This window comes from Elgaria multicarinata, chromosome 23, assembly GCF_023053635.1.
Source record: "Elgaria multicarinata webbii isolate HBS135686 ecotype San Diego chromosome 23, rElgMul1.1.pri, whole genome shotgun sequence".
In the NCBI taxonomy this organism is placed as follows: domain Eukaryota; kingdom Metazoa; phylum Chordata; class Lepidosauria; order Squamata; family Anguidae; genus Elgaria; species Elgaria multicarinata.
In genome coordinates, this window is record NC_086193.1 from 13,541,084 (window position 1) to 13,560,604 (window position 19,521).

Sequence of the window (19,521 nt, forward strand, 5' to 3'; positions counted from 1 at the left end):
CTGGCCACTTGGCTCGCGTGGGTCAGTTTTGAAGCAGGGAATGTTGCTAGAGGATTTTTTATAATGGGAACGAGATGGGCTAAGTAGCCACCAAGAGAAATGTGCCGAGCCCAGCGTTCCGGGAGGTGGGAAAGCGTGCATTTTGCAGCTCAGGGTGTCTTCGCCGGCCTGCGCGTGCCGTTGTTTTCCTCTGTCAGATTTTGGAGGATCAAACACACGCAGGACTCCCGCCCCCTCCGCTATTTCCCTGCCTCTCACATTGCTTCCCCGCCCCAGAGTACGTGGGCACGACCCCTAAGCAGGCACCAAGTGCCAGCCAGCCCCTCGGCACACGGCCACAACTTCAGCAACTTCTTTCCAAGTCCTGGAGTGCGCCTGTAATACATGCATCACCTCAAGAAACCCTTAAGATTCCCTTGTAACCAGGGCGCGTGAGGTTTAAATTCTGAGGGGGGTTTCGCACCAGATACATTTCTCAAGAGCCAGGGGGGCTGTGGCTCCCTCCGTTCGTGGAAATTCCCGGTCTTTCAAGCCCAGGGCTAGCTCAGCCTCTGGAGAGCTTCGCCCGGTGTGGTGTGGTGTCGGTTGATAAACAGCTGACACGCTGCTGCGTGGCTGCGTTCCGCCAGATGCCACGGAAATCCTTCTGGCTTTTGTCTGGGTGACTAGGAGCTATTTCGGATGCAGACTTCGGGGGCAACACATTAATAACACATAACTTCTGGCAGGAACGGTCAAAATTTGCTATGCGGTCAGAGGCTGCCTGTGCCAGTCTTGTAACGTCGGCGCGTCTTCGGCAAAACCTTTGACCTTGCACTAGTGAAGCCGTTGGCAGGTCTCCTTCTGACCCCCTGCCTTGCATGCAAAAGAGCCCAGTTGCCACCCTGGGCTGCTCCAGGTACGGCTGTGGCAACGCCTGCCTCAAGAGTCCCGGCTGCCAGCCAGTCTCGACAGTACTGGGCACGATGGACCCAGGATCTGATCCAGTATAAGGCGCTTTCTGAGCGCGTCAGGGCCGCTGTTTTAATGCTCCACACGTGGAAAGGCTATCAGAGGTAGGTAAATGTGTTATTATGTAAGTGCAGTGATTTTCAGGAGCAGAACAACGGCAGACAATTTTGCACACCCTACGGTAGGAATATGCCACATATGTGACATTGCCCCATGGTTGATGTGGCGGCTGGAACGACACAGCTTCTCTCTTTCTCTCTCCACCCCCGGGTAGACCGGTGCGGAAAACATGGCTGTGGCTTTGCCGGTGAGCGTGTCAAACGTTTTTCGACGGGGCTTTTTGCCCGTTCGTGAGGGAGCCCGGGCCCTCCTCAGTTTCTTAGTGTGTCCGGCGCAGTCCTGCGCGATGCAGGCCCGGGAGACCTGGAGTTTTGCAGAGTTGTAGCGCGGTCTCCATGGCAATGGATCCTGCGGAGGAAGAAACACGCGGTTTGGAATTTGCAAAGAGGCAGATGGGGAGCGATAAAGCAGCACGACCCCGACCTCCCGGGGCGCCTATTAATCTCGCTGCTAAAGAAACCCGGCAGCTGGAGCCGTCGGGGAACAACTGGCCGAAATGCGTTTTAAAGTGTGTGACCTGAAGAGCCGTCTCCTCCGAGGGGCCTTCGGGGAGCAGGGGTGGGGCGGGGGGCTCGGGAGAGGTGAGCTGACGCATCCCGTGAAGTCATGAGGAGGGCATAAATAACGCCGAAGAGCCTGAGCAGCCGTTAAAACGGCGCACGTGTACGGCGCTCCCAAGTGGTTTGCAGGGCTTCTCTGAGCTGCGTTTATGGCCGTGCGCCAGAGGGGTGACAGAGGCCGAAGGCTTTTCCCTCGTAGCTTATAGGCAAGGTCTTGCGAATTGCAGCCCCGGACTCCGGCGAGAGAGCTTACGGAGCGACGGAGGGGCTGTAAGACTGTTTCCATACTTCATCGATGGAGAATTCTCTTTACTCAGGCAGAAAACTGGGTCACGGGGGGCGAGGAGGTGCTTGAACCCATGTCGTGCTCAGATTTTCTTCGTCCTTAAATACAACTGTGTGCTTGGATCTTAAATTCCAGTCGCTTACCAAGCTCCTAATAGTTTGTAGAAGGTTTTGTTCATAAATCCCCTAAAATTAGGAATATAAGCATTGGAGTGTGTGTGTGTTTGAGAGAGAGAGAGATTTCTTTGGAGTGCTCATCCACCCTTTGTCAACACTTCTATTGGTTTCTAAGTGAGTGGGCCTGTTCAGACAACATGCTAAGCCATGGTTAGGCTACTAACCCTTTTGCAGCCATTGGTTAGCGAGGGTGTTTAAACCATGGTTTCGTAGCCGCCATAGTTAGGAATGGTTCACCAGACACGCTAAGCCGTAATGTTTTGCTCAACCGGCTTAACCCCCGTGGCTCAGCGTGTCTGTGTGTATCTTTATGTCATCGGTATTGGCGCTGCTCTCTCCACCACTCGGCTTCAGAGGATGACGACCCCACGGAGTTCCAGCATGAGAGGAGGGAATCTTCTCCCTGCCAGCTTCCTTCAGACCATGCAGAATTTCATACACCTCTTAATCACCCTCGTTCTAAGCTGAAGAGCCCCAACGATTGGACTTCTTCGCAGGGGACTTGCCCTGGTCTTTTCGGCTTGCTCCCACCTTTCCCACCTCTACGATACCTTTCTTGCGGTTTGGCAACCAGACAGGATCCTCGCAAGGGTGGCCACGCTGTCTGTGCGTACCGCAGCGGTGTGATATGTCTGGTGCTGCTTCTAATGATGCCCAACGTGGAACGTGGCTTTTTTCACAGCATCTACCTACTTGGGGTCAGACTTTTTCCATCGAGCTGTGCGTCCACCCCAACCCCCGAGATCTCTTTCTTGTAATCTGCCCAGAGAGCATTGCTAACTGGGCCAATTAGAAATGTTATGAATGAATAACTGTGTACGTTTGTTGGGCCATTCGCCTCTAAGCCTCTGTGTATGCATTTGCAGTTTGAGAGGCATGGAGTCGTAGATGGCTGTCAGGCAGGGCCTCGCACCTTCACTCCTTGTGTTGGGACGCATTCCCTTGCCTGGGGACCCTCTTGGTCACTCCTTCTTCTAAGGGCCCCTCGCCACCCCGGGGTTCTCCTCCTGCCCAGCCGAAGGGAGGCTCTGCTTTCAGAAATGTACCCTTGCACTGATGCCCTCATTTCCTGACGCTTCTCTTTTCCAGGGGCTATTTGATCGCTGTGCCGTCCGTTTTCCGATCCGGCGTGGAAGAGGCTGTGAGTGTGACCCTCTTTAATCCGGTCAAGGAGACCACGGTGCAGATCCAGCTGGTCGTCAAAGGAGAGACAGTGGCTCGAGCCCACGGGACGGTTCTGGGTAGGTCCCCGTTTACGTACATGCAACAGGGAACGAGGAGGCCGTAGGGCAGTGAGCAGCCCTCGCAAAGGGCCCCGAACAGCAGTTTCCTGGAAGAATGGAGAAGGAGATAGATACGATTTAAACTGCTTGAGTTCTGTATTTTCATAGCCTGATGCAGTCCGCATGTGAAAACATCCTTTTCTCCGGGGCAATTCCATCACCAAAATTAAAACACAAATTACAAAACCCTGGGGCAATGTGAGCCCAGCATTTTCACTTGCTGGAGTTTTTGCACCGTAGACCATCTTTGACTAAATGGTGTAGTGGTTAGAGTCTGGGACTGGGAAGACCCGGGTTCAAATTAAGCTCACTGGGTGACTTTGGACCAGTCATTGACCTGATCTGCAGGCAAAGAAAACCCAGAGTGTGGCCTGAGTATAAGTTATCGTTGAATCATGGGTTGTCATTATGTGCGAACGCTGCACTATGGCTTAACTATGGGTTGTTAACGACAAACAACCCAGAGTTAACAAGCCATGGGTTCTGTTTCTTGGTTGCTCATGGTTAGCAACCCACAGTTAAACTATAGTGCAGGGTTCACACATAACAACAACCCATGATTCATAGACAATCCATACTCTGCATTGTCGTTAGGTACCAGCCAGGCCTACCCCGCCTCACAGGGTTGTTGTGAAAATAAAATGGAGAGGACCGTGTAAGCTGCCTTGGATTCCTTGCAAGAGGAAAAGCGATGGGATAGAAATGTAATAATAAAAAACAATAAATATATAAATAATCTAAAGTTTCCAAGCTTATAAATAAACAAAATCCTGGATGTCAGTAACATTAATTGTATCCTTTCGCCAATTTGGTATCCCTTCCAGTATCCTTCTGTTCAAAATTTAGGGTTAGCCAGGAAATCTCAGCCACTCCAGTGTCAACCATGTCAATTAATAACGTCCGACCGTAGCTACATAATTCTGGCTTTCCAGGTATAACAGTAAAATACAGTTGTGCAATAAAACCTTAAAATTGAGCCCAGTGTGAAATGGGGAATTATTCTCAAGAGCAATTCACAGAGCAATTCTATGCATGTTTGCTTTGAGGGAAGTCCCACTGTGGCCAATGGAGCTTACTCTCAGGGAAGTGTGTATAGGCTTGCAGCCTGGCCATCTAAACGCTCCTTCTAAACAGAACACCACAGAAATGACTGGTTTCCTTTCTCAAGGCATCTCATGTATTTTCTCCTCTTCGATGACAGCTGTTCCCAGCACTGAGGAACAAGATGCCCTGAAATGCAGAGTATTTTTGAGACGCTGACGTTTCATAGCTCCCCTAATGATTTAACTAACTCCTACTTAAAAAGCCAGTGGCAAGGCTCGAACGCAGCACCAGCAGAGCTGCTGCACTGCAGTTCAAACCACAAAGCCACGAAACCTCTTTCCTTGGCTGCCGACATGTCAGCTTTAAAGGGGGGGGGAGGAACCACCCAAAACCCCTGAGATGCTCCATTCCAACATGAATCATGGGCTTTATGAGTAATTCCATTATCTAAACGTTCTGCATCCCAGCAGAATGTTTCTCCACCGCAGGGGAGCTGAGAAAGTTCCTAATCACATTTGATTCTCCCAAAACATGGCAGCTGTTTTCCGTCGCTACAGTCTTTGCTACTGTGCAACCGGATTTGGCCTCTGTTTGTCCTAGGAAAGGCGCCGGGCACAAGATGCAGCTGCCAAGGCCCATCTGGCCGTGGGCAGCTCAGTCTGAAGCCTCCACGCGCGGAGGAGGCCCGTGGGAGCAAAGCCTGGCGCTGTCGTGGTGGAGGCCGGCCGTGGCCACGGGTGGGCAGGGGTGTTTCGCACACGGGGCAGAGGCCTCCTGGCTGCGGCTTGTGGGCGTGCAGCTGAGGGGCCCGCCCTCATTCCAAGGCTTGTTGACTTTCTCTCTAGCGCTTTGCAGATGAAGTGGGGATTGTGGCCAGGATAAACATATCCAATGAAGCTTTTTTTAAAAAAAATAATATTGCTGAATATCACAGCTAGGTCTGCTATGGGGGAAATTGTACATGGGGAAAATTGCTCCTGGAAGATTTAATGTCGGCTTTATGGAGTATTTTCCACTGGGGTAGGTGGGAAACATATGTATATATCTGCCTTGATCCCCCGTCTTCTCTCTCTTGTAGGTAAAGGAACAATCAATCTTAAGGTGAGTATTAAATAGTGTTGACTCGTGGGCGCTGGTGAGGGGGGCGGGGGGGAGGGGTCTCACCAAAGGACCCCAAGACCCTGGAGGAAGCCGGCCTCTGCTTTGAAGGCCAAACGGGTCAGCTTTACTTGGGTGTGTTTTGAGGTGGAGCAAGCAGAATTGCTTGCCAGAACTGGACCCCAGAAAACAACCCCACAGGGTTGTGGTGGGAATGGACTGGAGAAGCAGAGGGGACCGGAGAAGCCGCTTTGGGTGCTTTGCAAGAGGGAAAAAAGCAGGATATAAACGTAATAATAACAATAACAAAACAAGCCCTTGATTCGCTGAGGGTATGTACCGTCAGTGACAAGACCGGCCTTAGCAGCAATAAAATCTCCTACAGAAATTTGATACCTGTCATCTAAAGCAGCCGTTCCTAACCTGGCGCCCTCCTCGTTGTTTGGACTACAGCTCCAATCACCCCTAAGGTCATGTGAGCTGGCTGGGGATGTTGGGAGTGGTAGTTCAGCATGTATTGCAGGAGGCCGGGATGGGGTTGGCCCGTCTCAAGGGACCCCTTGCAGCATGGGACCCGTCCTCCCCGAGAGCTGCCCGCACACCCTCCTGCCCCGGTGCCCCCGAACCTATTTCAGCTCCGCCTTTGGCTCGTTTCCCAGGTGCCCCCGGGGCTCCGTGGTCAGGCCCAGCTGAAAGTGTGGGGCAACCGGCACGTGGCGGCGGAGGGCCACGTCTTCCACAACTACACCACCGTGACCATCGACAGCAAAGGGGCCTCCGTCTTCATCCAGACGGACAAGCCCGTCTACAGGCCGAAGCAGAGAGGTGAGCACGGGGTGGGTGGGCTTCAACGTGGTCCTGATCCGTCACGCCGTGGGGGGCCCTCCGGCCTTCCCTAATGTTCCTTTTCCTTCGTCTTGTAGTGCTGATCAACCTGTATACCGTCAGCCCGGACTTGCGACCGATCAATGAGAGGGTGAGGATTCCCCTACGCTGGGGCACTGGGGTGGGCTGGGGAGGCCAGATGGTGCAGGCTGCTCCAGTTAAACGGGACGTCAGCAATGCGGCTCCCAGTGCTGGCAAAGCAGCCTCCAGGGAGTCGACCTTCTCACAGCTGCTAGCCGGAGCAAACCGGGTCTGCTTCTGTGTTCGATCGCAGCCTTCTCTCTCCAACCTGGTGCTCTCCAGATGTGTTGGACTACAACTCCCATGATGCTCATCCAGCTGTGGGAGCGGTGGTCCAACGCATCTAGAGGGCACCCGGTTAGGGAAAGCTGTTGCGCCCCTTTCTCTCCTCGGAGAGCCCGGGGAAAGCGGCGGTAGGCAGGATGCTGAGAGGCGCTGTCGAAGCGGAAAAAGTGACCGGCTTCCCTCTTCCTTTCAGATCGAAGCGTATGTCGTGGTGAGTAACTGGTGGATCCCAAGCGCGGCGCGGCGGATGCCGAGGCCTCCCTGAGCCACGGGGGCTGTTTCCGTTCAGAGCCAAGGTGGGAAGGCTCGTGGTGTTGCCACGGACAGCTGGCGAGATGAGCGGCTGGCTGAACGCTTCAGGGGCGCCACGAAGGAGGCGGCCCCCCCACATCCCCACGGGCTGCCCCCCTTGCTGCGGTGACTCGGCTGGCGGCCAATGAAAGGAGGAGCCCAGCGGAGTTCAGTTTGCATAGATTTGGGTCCAATTCCGATTGTTAGGTTTATTGATAGCCACGTTGGGCTACTTTTTGAAGAAAAGCAGCCGCTAAAGAGACAGAAAGTTTGAGCGATACGGTAGAAAAATTGATTGGCTGACAGAAAGATCGATCGATAGAATGAGAGATAGATTTGCATTTATATATATGAGACCATAAAGTGTATGAGCAAAGGCCCGGGTGAGAAAAACGTGGCGTTGTGGGTGACGGGTGGATCCAAGTCAAGGAACTGCTGTCTCTTCTCAGGATCCTCGGGGGTCTCGTATGATAGAATGGAACAACCTCAAACCGGTGTGTTGTGGTGAGTGTCAGGGCGCCCCCCACCCCCCAGGTACACTGCCCGGCTGAAGGTCTCTCCCATGTCGCCCCCATGTTTGCTGACCCTCCCTCTTTTCTGCGCCAGGCATCCTGAACGTGACCTTCCCTTTATCTGACCAGCCCATGCTTGGAGAGTGGCTGATATTTGCCGAAATGCAAGGGCACACCTACAACAAGTCCTTCGAAGTTCAGAAATACGGTGAGCTGCTGGGTGCGGCTGCCGGGCGCTTCTCTCTGGGCGGGGGCACCCCAGGCGGCTGTTGGGAGGCGAAGTCGGCCCCTGACCAAACCCCAGAGAAAAGCGCTCCCTGAAAAGGAGGCATCTGATAAGGCACAGAAACTCGGATTGGGAGCATCTGAAAGAATGCAAGATGCCGCCTCCTCCTCCTCCTCCTTCTTCTGCCTGATTCACGTGGCAGGAAGTCCAGGGTCCAGTTTGCCCTCCTTTGGGAAGGGTGTGTTTTGTTGGTTGCAGGTTTCATAGAATCATAGAATAACAGAGTTGGAAGGGGCCTACAAGGTCATCAAGTCCAACCCCCTGCTCAATGCAGGAATCCACCCTAAAGCATCCCTGACAGATGCTTGTCCAGCTGCCTCTCAAAGGCCTCGAGTGTGGGAGAGCCCACCACCTCCCTAGGTCATTGGTTCCATTGTTGTACCGCTCTAACAGCCAGGAAGTTTTTCCTGATGTCCAGCCAGAATTTGGCTTCCTGTCACTTGAGCCCGTTATTCCGTGTCCTGCACTCTGTGATGAATCATAGAATCATAGAATAGCAGAGTTGGAAGGGGCCTACAAGGCCATCGAGTCCAACCCCTTGCTCAATGCAGGAATCCACCCTAAAGCATCCCTGACAGATGCTTGTCCAGCTGCCTCTCAAAGGCCTCGAGTGTGGGAGAGCCCACCACCTCCCTAGGTCATTGGTTCCATTGTTGTACCGCTCTAACAGCCAGGAAGTTTTTCCTGATGTCCAGCCAGAATTTGGCTTCCTGTCACTTGAGCCCGTTATTCCGTGTCCTGCACTCTGTGGTGAATCATAGAATCATAGAATAACAGAGTTGGAAGGGGCCTACAAGGCCATCGAGTCCAACCCCTTGCTCAATGCAGGAATCCACCCTAAAGCATCCCTGACAGATGCTTGTCCAGCTGCCTCTCAAAGGCCTCGAGTGTGGGAGAGCCCACCACCTCCCTAGGTCATTGGTTCCATTGTTGTACCGCTCTAACAGCCAGGAAGTTTTTCCTGATGTCCAGCCAGAATCTGGCTTCCTGTCACTTGAGCCCGTTATTCCGTGTCCTGCACTCTGTGATGAATCATAGAATCATAGAATAGCAGAGTTGGAAGGGGCCTACAAGGCCATCCAGTCCAACCCCTTGCTCAATGCAGGAATCCACCCTAAAGCATCCCTGACAGATGCTTGTCCAGCTGCCTCTTGAAGGCCTCTAGTTTGAGAGAGCCCACAACCTTTCTAGGTAACTGATTCCATTGTCGTACTGCTGCAAGTCAAGAAACAGGATCTCGAGAAGAGATCCTGGCCCTCCTCTGTGTGACAACCTTTTAAGACTTTGAAGAGTGCTATCATGTCTCCCCTCTATCTTCTCTTCTCCAGGCTAAACCTGCCCAGTTCTTTCAGTCTCTCTTCATAGGGCTTTGTTTCCAGACATCATTCTAGTTGCCCTCCTATCAGTCGATGGTTTCTTCCATCGACTGATAGGTCCCCTGGAATTTCTCTTCCAAAAGAGAAGATTCCCACTAGTCAAGTGCCATAATTTCATTCTCATTTCCCTCGCCCCAAAGAGTACTTAGATAAATAAACAGGTGTGTGCGTTGGCAGAGGTGTGCATTGCTTCCTACCCCACCCCCAGGGTGAGTACCGGCAGCACCTTTCCCCTTCCGGATTGCTTCAGCTCCCTCCTCCTGGCCCATTGAGTTCAATCCACCGTTGCTCCTCCGGCTCGTCTGTATGCCGGGGCTTCGTGGCAGTCCCACTGACCTCCCTCTCTCTCTTCGCAATCAGAACTCAGAACACTCCCTTCTTCTTCTCCTATTCTCTTCCTCCCCCGTTAGTTTTACCCAAGTTTGAACTGCGGATTGAACCGCCTCGCTATATCCGGGACCTCGGTGCTTGTGAAAAGGGAACCGTCCACGCCAGGCAAGTGGGGAACAGCCGTCAGCCCTCTGTGGATGCTTCCGGCGTGGCCTCGATTTTGCACCACTGTCATTCCCCTGGTGTCTTGTATCTTCTTTTTTAAAGCCATACATGTGTCCCTGGGGCGGGTCCAGGTTGTGCCACGTCGGGGGGGGGAGCTGCGGTTGGGTCCCCCCCCAGCAGTCTTTGTGGCTCTCCTCAGCCTTCCAAAGAGGGGCCACGCTGGCCACAGTCAGGGCAGTCCAAGCTGTTTCGTGAGGCTTCTAAGCCTCAGACGCCTTGGGTCCAGCCATGGCAGCTCTGGTGGGAGAGGCTCTGTGGGATGTATGTGGCCACAGCGCTTAGCCCGACGTCTTCCTCGTGTGGCATCCCTGGTCTCACGGCCACGCCTCGCTTGTTGACCTCAGAGCCGGCAAGGCCTAGGCCTGGGCACTTGCAACCTTGCATTCTGCTCTGTGCTCTGGGCAGGGGAGCCCCCGATTGGGACGCAGACGCTCCCAGGCCCGGACTCCGGCTGCCTCTCCGGGGAAAAGAGGTGGCTGGGGAGGTCCCTGGAGAGAGGTGTCCCTAGCCGGAGGGGCCCACGTGAGACAAGGGGCCTCTTCCTTTGCTGCTCATCCGTGCTGCCTGCCTGGGCTCAGAAACAACGGGGCCAGAGGGAGCGTTTCGTCACCGGACTTCTCCTGTTTCAGATACACCTTTGGCAAGCCGGTGACGGGCAGGCTGATCATCAACATGACCGTCAACGGAGTGGGCTACTACCGCCACGAAGCCGGCCACCCTGTCCTCAAGACCACCGAAGTGAGTGAATGGGGGTGGGGGGTAGGGAATGGAAGAGGGAGAGGGCGGGGCGGAGGAGAGGGCCTCCAGACTGATCGAGTCCCAGGAGAGAAACTGTGGAATTGCATCTGGTCTTTTGTGTGGAATGATATTGTCAGTAATGCAACCACATCCATCCATCCCTGGGGCAGCTGGGTTTCCCCCACCACAACCACAACCAACCCAGGCTGACGGCCCTCTGGGATTCCCTCCCTCTCCATCCCTTTCATCTTGCGACGAGCAGATTGACGGTTCTGCGGATTTTGATGTGTGCGTCAGAGACATGATGCCTGCAGACGTCCCAGAGCATTTCAGGGGCGCCGTCAGCATTTGGGCCACAGTGACCAGCGTTGATGGGAGCAGGCAGGTCACGTTCGACGACTCCACCCCCGTCCAGAAGCAGCTGGTGGACATAAAATACACCAAAGACACCCGGAAGCAATTCAAGTCTGGCTTGCCGTACAGAGGGAAGGTGAGCGGGGCGCGGCACGGCGAAGGCCTCCAGCAGTGCAGACCCCCTGGGTTTCCCCCCCTTTCTGTGTTCTTTTAATGATCGATGCTCAAAGCTCCTTTCCTTGCAAAGCAGAGAGACCAGCCGTGAATTCTCTGCTCCGCACACGCCGGCCATGAGTAGCTTTGTCTGAATTGGGGGCTGGCTGAATTTAAACCTTTAACTTTTGGGAGCTTCGTAGACCAACCCCAGTTTATCAAGCCTAGTTTTGAGGACTTTTTTTTTTTAATTGCAATTCCAACTCTCCCTCCCTGTTTTCTAAGCCACGGGCAGGCAACCTTGGACCTTCCCAGGTGTTTTGGAGCACAGCTTCCAAAATTCCTGCCTGTCGGCCTTGCAGTCCGTAATATCCGGAGGGCCCCCCGTCCTAAACCGTAGGCGTGCCTGCCCCTCCACACGAGAGAGAGAGAGCGCCCCACCCGAAGGCTCAGCTGACGCCATCAAGCCAATCCCCAGTTCTTCCACCAGTCAGACCCCCGAGAGGTTCCAGAGCCCAATTCGAATCCTGCCCCGGTGTCACAGGGCTCCATCCCATGTCAGCATCTGCAGCCTTCCCAGGGGAAAACTCTGCAGCAGCAGGGCGCTGATTGGACTCTCGGCTCTTCAGGTGGAAGTCACGTACCCGGACGGCAGCCCGGCGGACGGGGTGACTGTCCGGATCAAAGCGGAGCTCAGCCCGGCAGACAACATTTACACGAGCGAGCTGGTGTCCCGTGGGGGCCGGGTGGAGTTCGAGATCCCCTCCATCCCTGTGGCTGCCCAGTATGTCTGGTTGGAGGTGGGTGAAAGCCCTTGATGGGGGTGTGCACCAGGAGGAGGGGGGCCGCTGTAGGAGGGAGGTCGCAGAATCTGGACGCCACGGGGAGGGACCGGAGATCTGGCCAAGGGGCCATCTCATCCAGCGCTCTGTTCATCTAGCCTGATATTGCCAACACGGGCTGGCAGCAGCTGCAGGCTTCCGCCGGAAATTGAACGTCAGGCCTTCTGCAGGGTCTCTGCCCCTGAACGGCAGCTGGAAAGATACAGATAGCCTTCTGACCCTACTTGCCTCAAATTAAACTTAAGACACTAGTCCTCATGGTTCTGAATTGAATAGGATGATAAGGAGAGGAGGGCCATGAAAAGCCGCCTTGCGTTTCCTTGCAAGGGGGAAAAAGGCAGGGTAGAAATGCAGTAATAAGAGGATAAATAAGGACCAGGAACTGCTTTATACGGTGTCCAGGTAGCGCCAGCCCTCCAGGGTGGCCGGTTGGGACTGAACCTGCTGGCTGGGGGATGCTGGGCCTTGTTGTCCAAAGTTGGGGACACTGGAGTTGGAGGGGGCCGTATCCTGGGACGGACCTGGGTCAAGGCCGCCTGCTCCACACCTGGGGGGCCGTGTGGGGCGGGGCTGGTCCAGCCTCTCCGGGGTGGGTGAGAGCCATAGGCTGCCCCCAGCGCGGAGAATGACTGTCCCCCTTCTCCCTTTCCCCGAGACCAAAGTCGTGGCCCTGGAGGGAAAGCCGGCCGGAGACCAGTACCTGCCCAACTACCTGTCCATCAGCAGCTGGTATTCGCCCAGCAAGTGCCACGTGCAGCTGCAGCCACCGGACCAGCCCTTCCGGGTGAGGGCCGTGGCGGCCGCCAGGCCCGTGGCTTCCAGGGGCCTGAGGCGGGGAGTGGTCCTCCGGGCCCTTCCTTCTAGCCTACGATGCTGGGGCCTGAGGGAGCCCCAATAGCAACACGGTCCAGAGGGGTGTGATGCCACTGTGGGAAAGGCCCCGCCTCATGTACTTGCCCAGCTAACCTGCTCTCAGAAGTCTGCGAGGGGGCCGCAGCCTGCGTGGCACCGCCGGGTCCGCTTGGGGCGTTCGATATCCCAGCCATCCTCACAATGCTCAAGGGTTCCAAGTCCGCCTTTCTGGCGTCTGCTCTCCTCCCCCCTCTGGGGCTGGCAAGTCACTTCTCCGCTCCTCTTGCAGGCCTGCTCCTACCCTCGTTGGGGCGCTCCCGTGGGGGGGGGCATGGGGGAAGCTCTCGTGGACTGGCGTGGCTGCTGCGTCTGCGTCATCTCTCCCTCTCTTCCAACCAGGTGGGGGAGGAGGCCCGCGTCTCCGTGAAGTCCACCTGCCCCTGCCGCTTCACCCTCCACTACGAAGTGGTGTCCCGAGGGAACATCGTCCTGTCGGGGACGCAGCCCGGCCACGTGGCGCAGGAGAGGAGCAAGCGGGCCGCCCCCGGCAGGAGCGTCCGAGTCACGCACTTCCCAGGCACGGGTTTGGATTGAGGGTGGAGGGGAGGGGAAGAGGAGGAGGAGGAGGAGGAGGAGGAGGAGGTGGACACACCGCTGCGGCCTCTGTGCTCCCTGGCTCTCTCGCCTCTGCAAGTGGCAGCCAGGAGGAGGAGCCGGGGGCCGTTGAGGTGAGAAGGCAGACCCCCCCCCCCCAAGGGAGGCGGGGAGGCCTGGAGCTGGCACAGGCCGGGGGGGGGGGGGACGGGACACCGGCTCTTTTTGGTCGGGGGCAGTGCTGAAGAGGCTGGTGGAACGAGCAACTGCCTGGTTCAACTGGAAGGGGGAAACCAGTTGAAAAAACCCTCGGCAGTTCATGCATGCCAGGCATTGGGGGCGCTGGTGTTAAGTTTCCCTCCCCCCCCCCCCCAGCTGCGCTTCATTGCCTTCTTTTAGTCGTAACAAGGCGATGCCTGTTCCTTTTCCGCGAAGCCCCTCCTCTTCTAAGCATGTCTGAACGGGCAGGGGCCACCCCAAACTAGGCTCTGCCCTGTGAACTGCTGCACCACCTCCTCCTGCCGACGGCCCCCTGGGTTGGTTCACGTCTCTCTCTCTCTCTCTCTCTCTCCTTGTGCCGCCTGCTGTTCAGCCCCGACCAGCCCTCCTGCTCCAGAGCCGAGCACCTGCGTGGTCTCGATCCGCTTCTCGGTGACGCCCAGCATGGCGCCGCTGGGCCGCCTCCTCGCCTATTACGTCCGGGAGAACGGGGAAGGGGTGGCAGACAGCCTGCAGTTCGCGGTCCAGCCCTCCTTTGAGAACCAGGTACGGGGGGCTTGGGCCGACTGTGGCCGCCCAGGTGGTGGGAAGGGGCCGCTCCGGGGGGCGTGTGGGCTGACGGCGCTTCCCCTGTTTCTTCTCCTCCTCCTCCTCCTCCTCCTTTTAATGTTCAACGCCAGGTGTCAGTGGCCTTTTCAGCCAACGAGACCCGGCCGGGCGACCCGGTGACTGTCAAGGTCCGGGCCGCGAAGGGGAGCTGCGTCTGCGTGGCCGCGGTGGACAAGAGCGTTCACCTGCTCAAGCCGGGATTCCAGCTGACCTCGGCCCAGGTGAGCAAGATCCGGGCAGCGCCAGGGAAGGAAGGCCTGGCCGGACGGCCGCAAAGGGCGCTTCAGAAAGACCGTAAATATCACTCTCTGGGCGGCTCACAAAAATTAAGACTGTGAAACTTGCAAACCGCAGCATAAAAATACAATATGAAACTACAACCGGAAATAAAACCGAGTAGCAGTGAAATGATTTAAAATGCAGATTTAAAACAGCAAAGTTAAAAGACTAAGATGGTAAACTGTTAAAATACTGGGAGAATAAGAAAACTTTTCACCTTATTACGTAGGTGCCAGGCGAACCTGCCTAGGGAGCTCATTCCACAGCCGGGGTGCCACAGCAGAGAAGGCCCTGCTCCTGGTAGCCACCGGCCTCATTTCCTTTGGCAGGGGCTCCCAGAGAAGGACCCCTGAGGGTGACCTTAGGGTCCGGGCAGGTACATATGTGTAATCTCCTTGAATGCCATCTAAGCCAGGGACCATCACTGCATCTTGGGGCAGTGAGTTCCGCACGTTCACTGTGTCCTGTATGAAGAGGTGTTTCCTCTTGCTATGATAGCTTCACAGGCTACCAGGCTGTTTCTGGGCACAGTCCAAAATGCTGCTTAGGACCTCTGCAGCCCTACACGGCTTGGGGCCAGGTTGGCTGAAAGTCTGCCTTCTCTCCTGTGAGGCTGCCCCAGTTTTAAGATCTATGGGGGCGGGGGGCTTCCTTTCAATCCCACCGCAATCAGAGGCACATTTGGTGGGGCTGTCAGACAGGGCCTTTTTGGTGGCCGCTCCCAGGCTGTGGAACTCTCTGCCGAGGGAGGCGAGGTCGCTCTCTCTTTGCTGTCCTTCTGCCGACATTTCTGTTCGAGCAGGCCTTTGATTTGTAAAATGGCCATTTGCGCTGGGTGCTCTTTTATTCTGCCATAAAACGCTTCTCCTCCCGTTCTCCCGCCCGTGACCTTGTCTGCTACGCCGCTGTCTCTCCGTGAAGATCTTCCAGGAGATGGCTGATTACGACGTGTCCGACGCTTTCGGAGCCACGAAGGAGGATGGGCACTTTTGGTGGCCGGGCATGTCTTCACACCGCCGGCGGCGTTCCTCGATCTTCCCCTGGCACTGGGACATCACCAAAGACGCCCGCTTTGCATTCACGGTGAGGATGCTTCCCTCTTGGCTAGGCCTGGTGCCTTTTGAGCTTGTTAAAATGGACAACAGTTTGAGAAAATATTCAAAACACAAACGGCAGGTAAAAAAGTTCAAGGGAGCGCCTACGTGGCCTGTTTACCCTGCCGTGGCTGCGCAGTGGCGCTGCGGTGTTTACATGAAACAGCTGCCAATTTGCAGCTACGTTGGGCTTTTAGCCCCCAAATTGCGCTTTTTCGCAGGAACTCTAGTTCCTTCCACCCCTCTCCTATGGCATTAGCATCCTTCACTCACTCACTTTTGGGAGGCAATCCAGGTGGGCTATCTTGTGGTTTCTGTGTTGTCCTCCTGTGTTTCTTTCCACACCTGACTTGTGCTGATTTTTTGTGGCATTACAATCCAATTGCATCTCCAGCTTGTTCCATGTGAACAGGAAAAGCGTTGTTTTCAGGGCTCCCGTGCCTTTAATTAAATGTTCCCAGTTTGTGAGTTGGGCCTGTTTCATTGCTTTCATGGCTGAGGTTTTAGTGCTAATTGCCTGTTGAATATCCTCTCTTTGTTGCCCTAATATTACTTTCTGTTCTTGCTGGGGATGGGAGATTTAGTTACTGGCTACCTCTCATTTTAAAATTAAACGAAAGAAAGAAAAATAGTGAGAGGAAACCAGTAATTAAAGCTTCCTCCCGCTCCAGAACAGAAACTGACGTTGGAGCAATTCAAGGGGCAATTAACAGGCTACTCAGCACTAAAACCTCTGTCAGAATCAACAGGTCAACCATTCAGCTGAATCCTTTGGAGTAAGCAGTGCTTGTGAGTCGACATTACAGCAGGATCTTGGCCATGAGAAAAGGATAATGTCTTGCTGTGTGGAACCAGTGTTTTACTTCCACTGCCAGCCAGTTATGGGAAAAGATGCCTCAGCAGCGCTCACAGGGTTTCAGGGTGGAAGCAACCGCTCACTTGGCATGTACGTCACCTGGCAAATCTAAAATAGCTGGATCATGTTGCCGCTGGGCAGAGATTTTCCAGCAAGCTGTGTCTTTGGGGCGTGAGCCAGGGCTGTCCTAGTAACCCCAGGGATCCAAGTCCCTGAACCTCTAGATCCCAGGGATGGCGGCCGGGAGCGGCTGCAGGGCTGGCTGCGAGAGCGAGGGGAACCCGGCGGGCGCCCCTGGCCCTGCCGAACGGGCCTTCCTCGGGTCGGCCCTGCGGCCCAGCGCGAGATGCATGGGAGCCCACCGTCCTTGTGTGCTCAGCTGTTCCTGAGGGGCATGAAAGGCCGCTCAGGACTTGGCAGTCGCTCCGGTCCGTCTGGAGCGCCAGTGATTTTCTGAGCCGGTCACGGTTGCCTCGGAACAATCCGTTTCGCAGGCTGCATCTTTCCAGCTGTTTGACCTGAACACGTCCTCCGCCTGGCCCTGGCGGTCCTCCGCCCGGGGGCTCTCTCTTCCGGTCCTGGGGGTCGCCAGTTCGCTGTTGCGCTTTCTGTTGGCCTGGCTCCCCTTTTGGGGGTGGAGGTGGGGGAATCCGGCAAGGGGCTCCGTCAGCGCCCCCCCTGCCCACGTCCCTCGCAGGAGGAGGGTCCGGAGCTGGCGAGGAATCGCCCTTTCCCGTCCTCTGAAAGTGGCCCCCGCCTTCCCTGCTGCGCCCCGTCCTCGGAGATGCAGATCCCTTCTACTCCCTGGTGCCTGGCAGGAGGAAGGCCAGCGTCTCTCTTCTGCTCGGATGACTGGACAAAAGGAGACGGTTTCGGGCAGAAGGAATTGGTTGGAGAACAACTCGGATACTTTGAAAGAAGGGAGGGGGAATGAGGCCAAAAGAGAACCCCCCTGATTGCCTGAAATGCTGGCAGAGCCTCCCCCAGGAAGGGGCAGGGGTGTCCGTCTGCTTTCCAAAGAAGGAGAAGTGGGTTTTAACTGGCTCGGACCACGTCTCCCTCTTCCTTCCTTCCCTCCCTTCCTTTCAGTACGCAGCCTTTACCCGGGGCGGGGGGGACGGTGTCCAAAGAAAGTGCATCCCAATAGGGTGAGAACGCCGGGTGAGGCCATGCAGGATCACACCTCGGGACACGTCGTCATCATCATCATCATTTTTATTATTATTATTGTTGTTATTATTTATTGCATTTGTATACCGCCCCATAGCTGAAGCTCTCTGGGCGCTTCACATAAGACAAAACACTTAAAAACAATATGCAAAGATTAAAAACCACAAAAACAAGCAAAATTCACCTACATTTAAAACCACTATATGAACTTTAAAAACAATGAGCCAAAAAAACCCGCAGACCTACGGTCGTTACATATTGCTAAATGCCTGGGAGAAGAGAAAAGTCTTGACCTGGTGCCGAAAAGATGACAAATTCGGCACCAGGCAGGCCTCATCAGGGAGATTGTTCCACAGTCGGGGGGCCACCACAGAGAAGGGACTCCTTGGCAGGGACTCCTTGGCAGGCAGAGCGCTCGAACCTGCAACAAGAGGATTTGCGGAGTGCTGGCTGGACATGCTGGGAGTTGTAGGACTTTTTTTTCTGTCTAAACGTGCAGCGTGGTGGGGCAGTCTTTAAAGCAGCGTTCTGCTAATGCTTCAACATTAAAAGAGCGCTTGAATGAATAAAAGAGTTCCAGTACTCCGAAAAGAGATTTTGCACCAACTAACAGGTCAATTTAAAAAGGAATAATAATAATAATAATGATGATGATGATGATGATGATGATGATGGGGTTAGAAAACGGCGCCCTCCACAAACGTCTGCCACCCGGTTCCCCTCCCCGACCGCTCTGCCCTGAGCCCGGTGCTCCCGCAGCGGCTAAGCTGTACAGAGGAGGCCGGCTAGGCCTTTACTCCGACCGTCGGGGAGTAGAAGGGACTCTCTGGCTTCCGCTGGAACACCGCTGTTTATTTTCTCACCTGCCCTGGCTTGGAAACTCCCCCCCCCCCCTTGAGCCCCCTGAAGTCCGTGACGCCACTTTTCCGCACAGCACCTGGACTCTCCGGGAAAGAGGGAGGACCGGGTGGGGGGGACGACACGACCCAGCGCATCTAAATATTTGCCTGGTAACGGCCGCCGTGTGCCTCCGCGCCAAGCGTGAACAACCCCCCTGTGTCTCGGTGACCTTTCCCTGCAGAGATCCGCGGGGCGGGGGGGCGGGAGCGGCCCCCGGCCCCCGCGTGGGGCAGGCTTTGACGGCCAGGGGCTCTGTTGTTGTGGTTTGTCGTCGCCTAGGAGACCGGCTTGGTGGTCATGACCGACCTCGTCAGCTTGAACCACCGGCAGCACGGCGGCATGTACACGGACGAGGCCGTGCCGGCCTTCCAGCCGCACACGGGGACGCTGGTGGCCTCCGTGCACGCCAAGGCGGCGCCCAGGTAGGGACGGCGGCTGTGCTCTTCCGAAGGGCCTTCCGTAACCCGAGCGCGATGTCGCTGCTGCTCTTCTGGGCCCAGCGGCAGGCACCTGCTGTCTTGCTCAGCAGGCGGCAGGGCCTGGTACGGGGCGCCAGATGGCCCCGGGCAGAGGGAGGCGGAAAGACTGACGGTGCCCTTGGGCTGCGGGCGCGGAAACAATGAGCCGGAGCTGGCTGAGCGGAGGCTGTGCGCTCCGTGGGAGAGCCGGGGGCGTCTCACTCGCCCTTCCTGCCAGAACCCGGCTCCTGGCAGGCCGTGAGCAGCCCTCCTTCGCGTGCCGCTTCCGCCTGGCCCTTCGCCGCCTCCTGGCAGGCCGGGATGGCGCTCTGTGAGCGGAACGCCTCCAAGCTGGTCTCCCTCACCTGTGCCGTGTGTCCCTTGCCTTCCACAGAGCGGAGAAGAGGCAGCGGACCTTCTTCCCGGAGACCTGGCTGTGGCACTGCCTGAACATCAGGTAGCCTTGCGGTCAATACTGGTGAGGTTTCTTCGGCCCCCTGCGAAACACACACAGACAGAAAAGGAGACCGCTTGCGGCAACTTGCAGCAGCAGGAAAACACGCAACGGTTCAAGCGGCGCTGGCAATTAGCTGTTGAAACGAAGCCGCCCTGTACCGCCACTAAGGCATCCGTGCGGCAGTGTGTCAGACTGAGACTTGGGGAGACCAGTCCCT

General features: G+C 55.9%; 1 protein-coding gene across 1 annotated transcript in view; it reads left to right on the forward strand.

Annotated features, from left to right (window-relative positions):
- CPAMD8 (C3 and PZP like alpha-2-macroglobulin domain containing 8) overlaps window positions 1-19,521 on the forward strand; it is a 41,412-nt gene that overhangs the window by 4,424 nt on the left and 17,467 nt on the right. Inside the window, exons 4-21 of the mRNA XM_063147368.1 lie at window positions 3,183-3,334; window positions 5,499-5,521; window positions 6,178-6,343; window positions 6,442-6,494; window positions 6,903-6,920; window positions 7,450-7,504; window positions 7,607-7,720; window positions 9,585-9,669; window positions 10,359-10,467; window positions 10,730-10,957; window positions 11,604-11,774; window positions 12,472-12,600; window positions 13,068-13,245; window positions 13,855-14,027; window positions 14,162-14,311; window positions 15,291-15,452; window positions 18,669-18,811; window positions 19,242-19,304. Of these exons, the coding sequence (XP_063003438.1) occupies window positions 3,183-3,334; window positions 5,499-5,521; window positions 6,178-6,343; window positions 6,442-6,494; window positions 6,903-6,920; window positions 7,450-7,504; window positions 7,607-7,720; window positions 9,585-9,669; window positions 10,359-10,467; window positions 10,730-10,957; window positions 11,604-11,774; window positions 12,472-12,600; window positions 13,068-13,245; window positions 13,855-14,027; window positions 14,162-14,311; window positions 15,291-15,452; window positions 18,669-18,811; window positions 19,242-19,304 (2,172 nt within the window). The remainder of the gene's footprint in view (window positions 1-3,182; window positions 3,335-5,498; window positions 5,522-6,177; window positions 6,344-6,441; window positions 6,495-6,902; window positions 6,921-7,449; window positions 7,505-7,606; window positions 7,721-9,584; window positions 9,670-10,358; window positions 10,468-10,729; window positions 10,958-11,603; window positions 11,775-12,471; window positions 12,601-13,067; window positions 13,246-13,854; window positions 14,028-14,161; window positions 14,312-15,290; window positions 15,453-18,668; window positions 18,812-19,241; window positions 19,305-19,521) is intronic.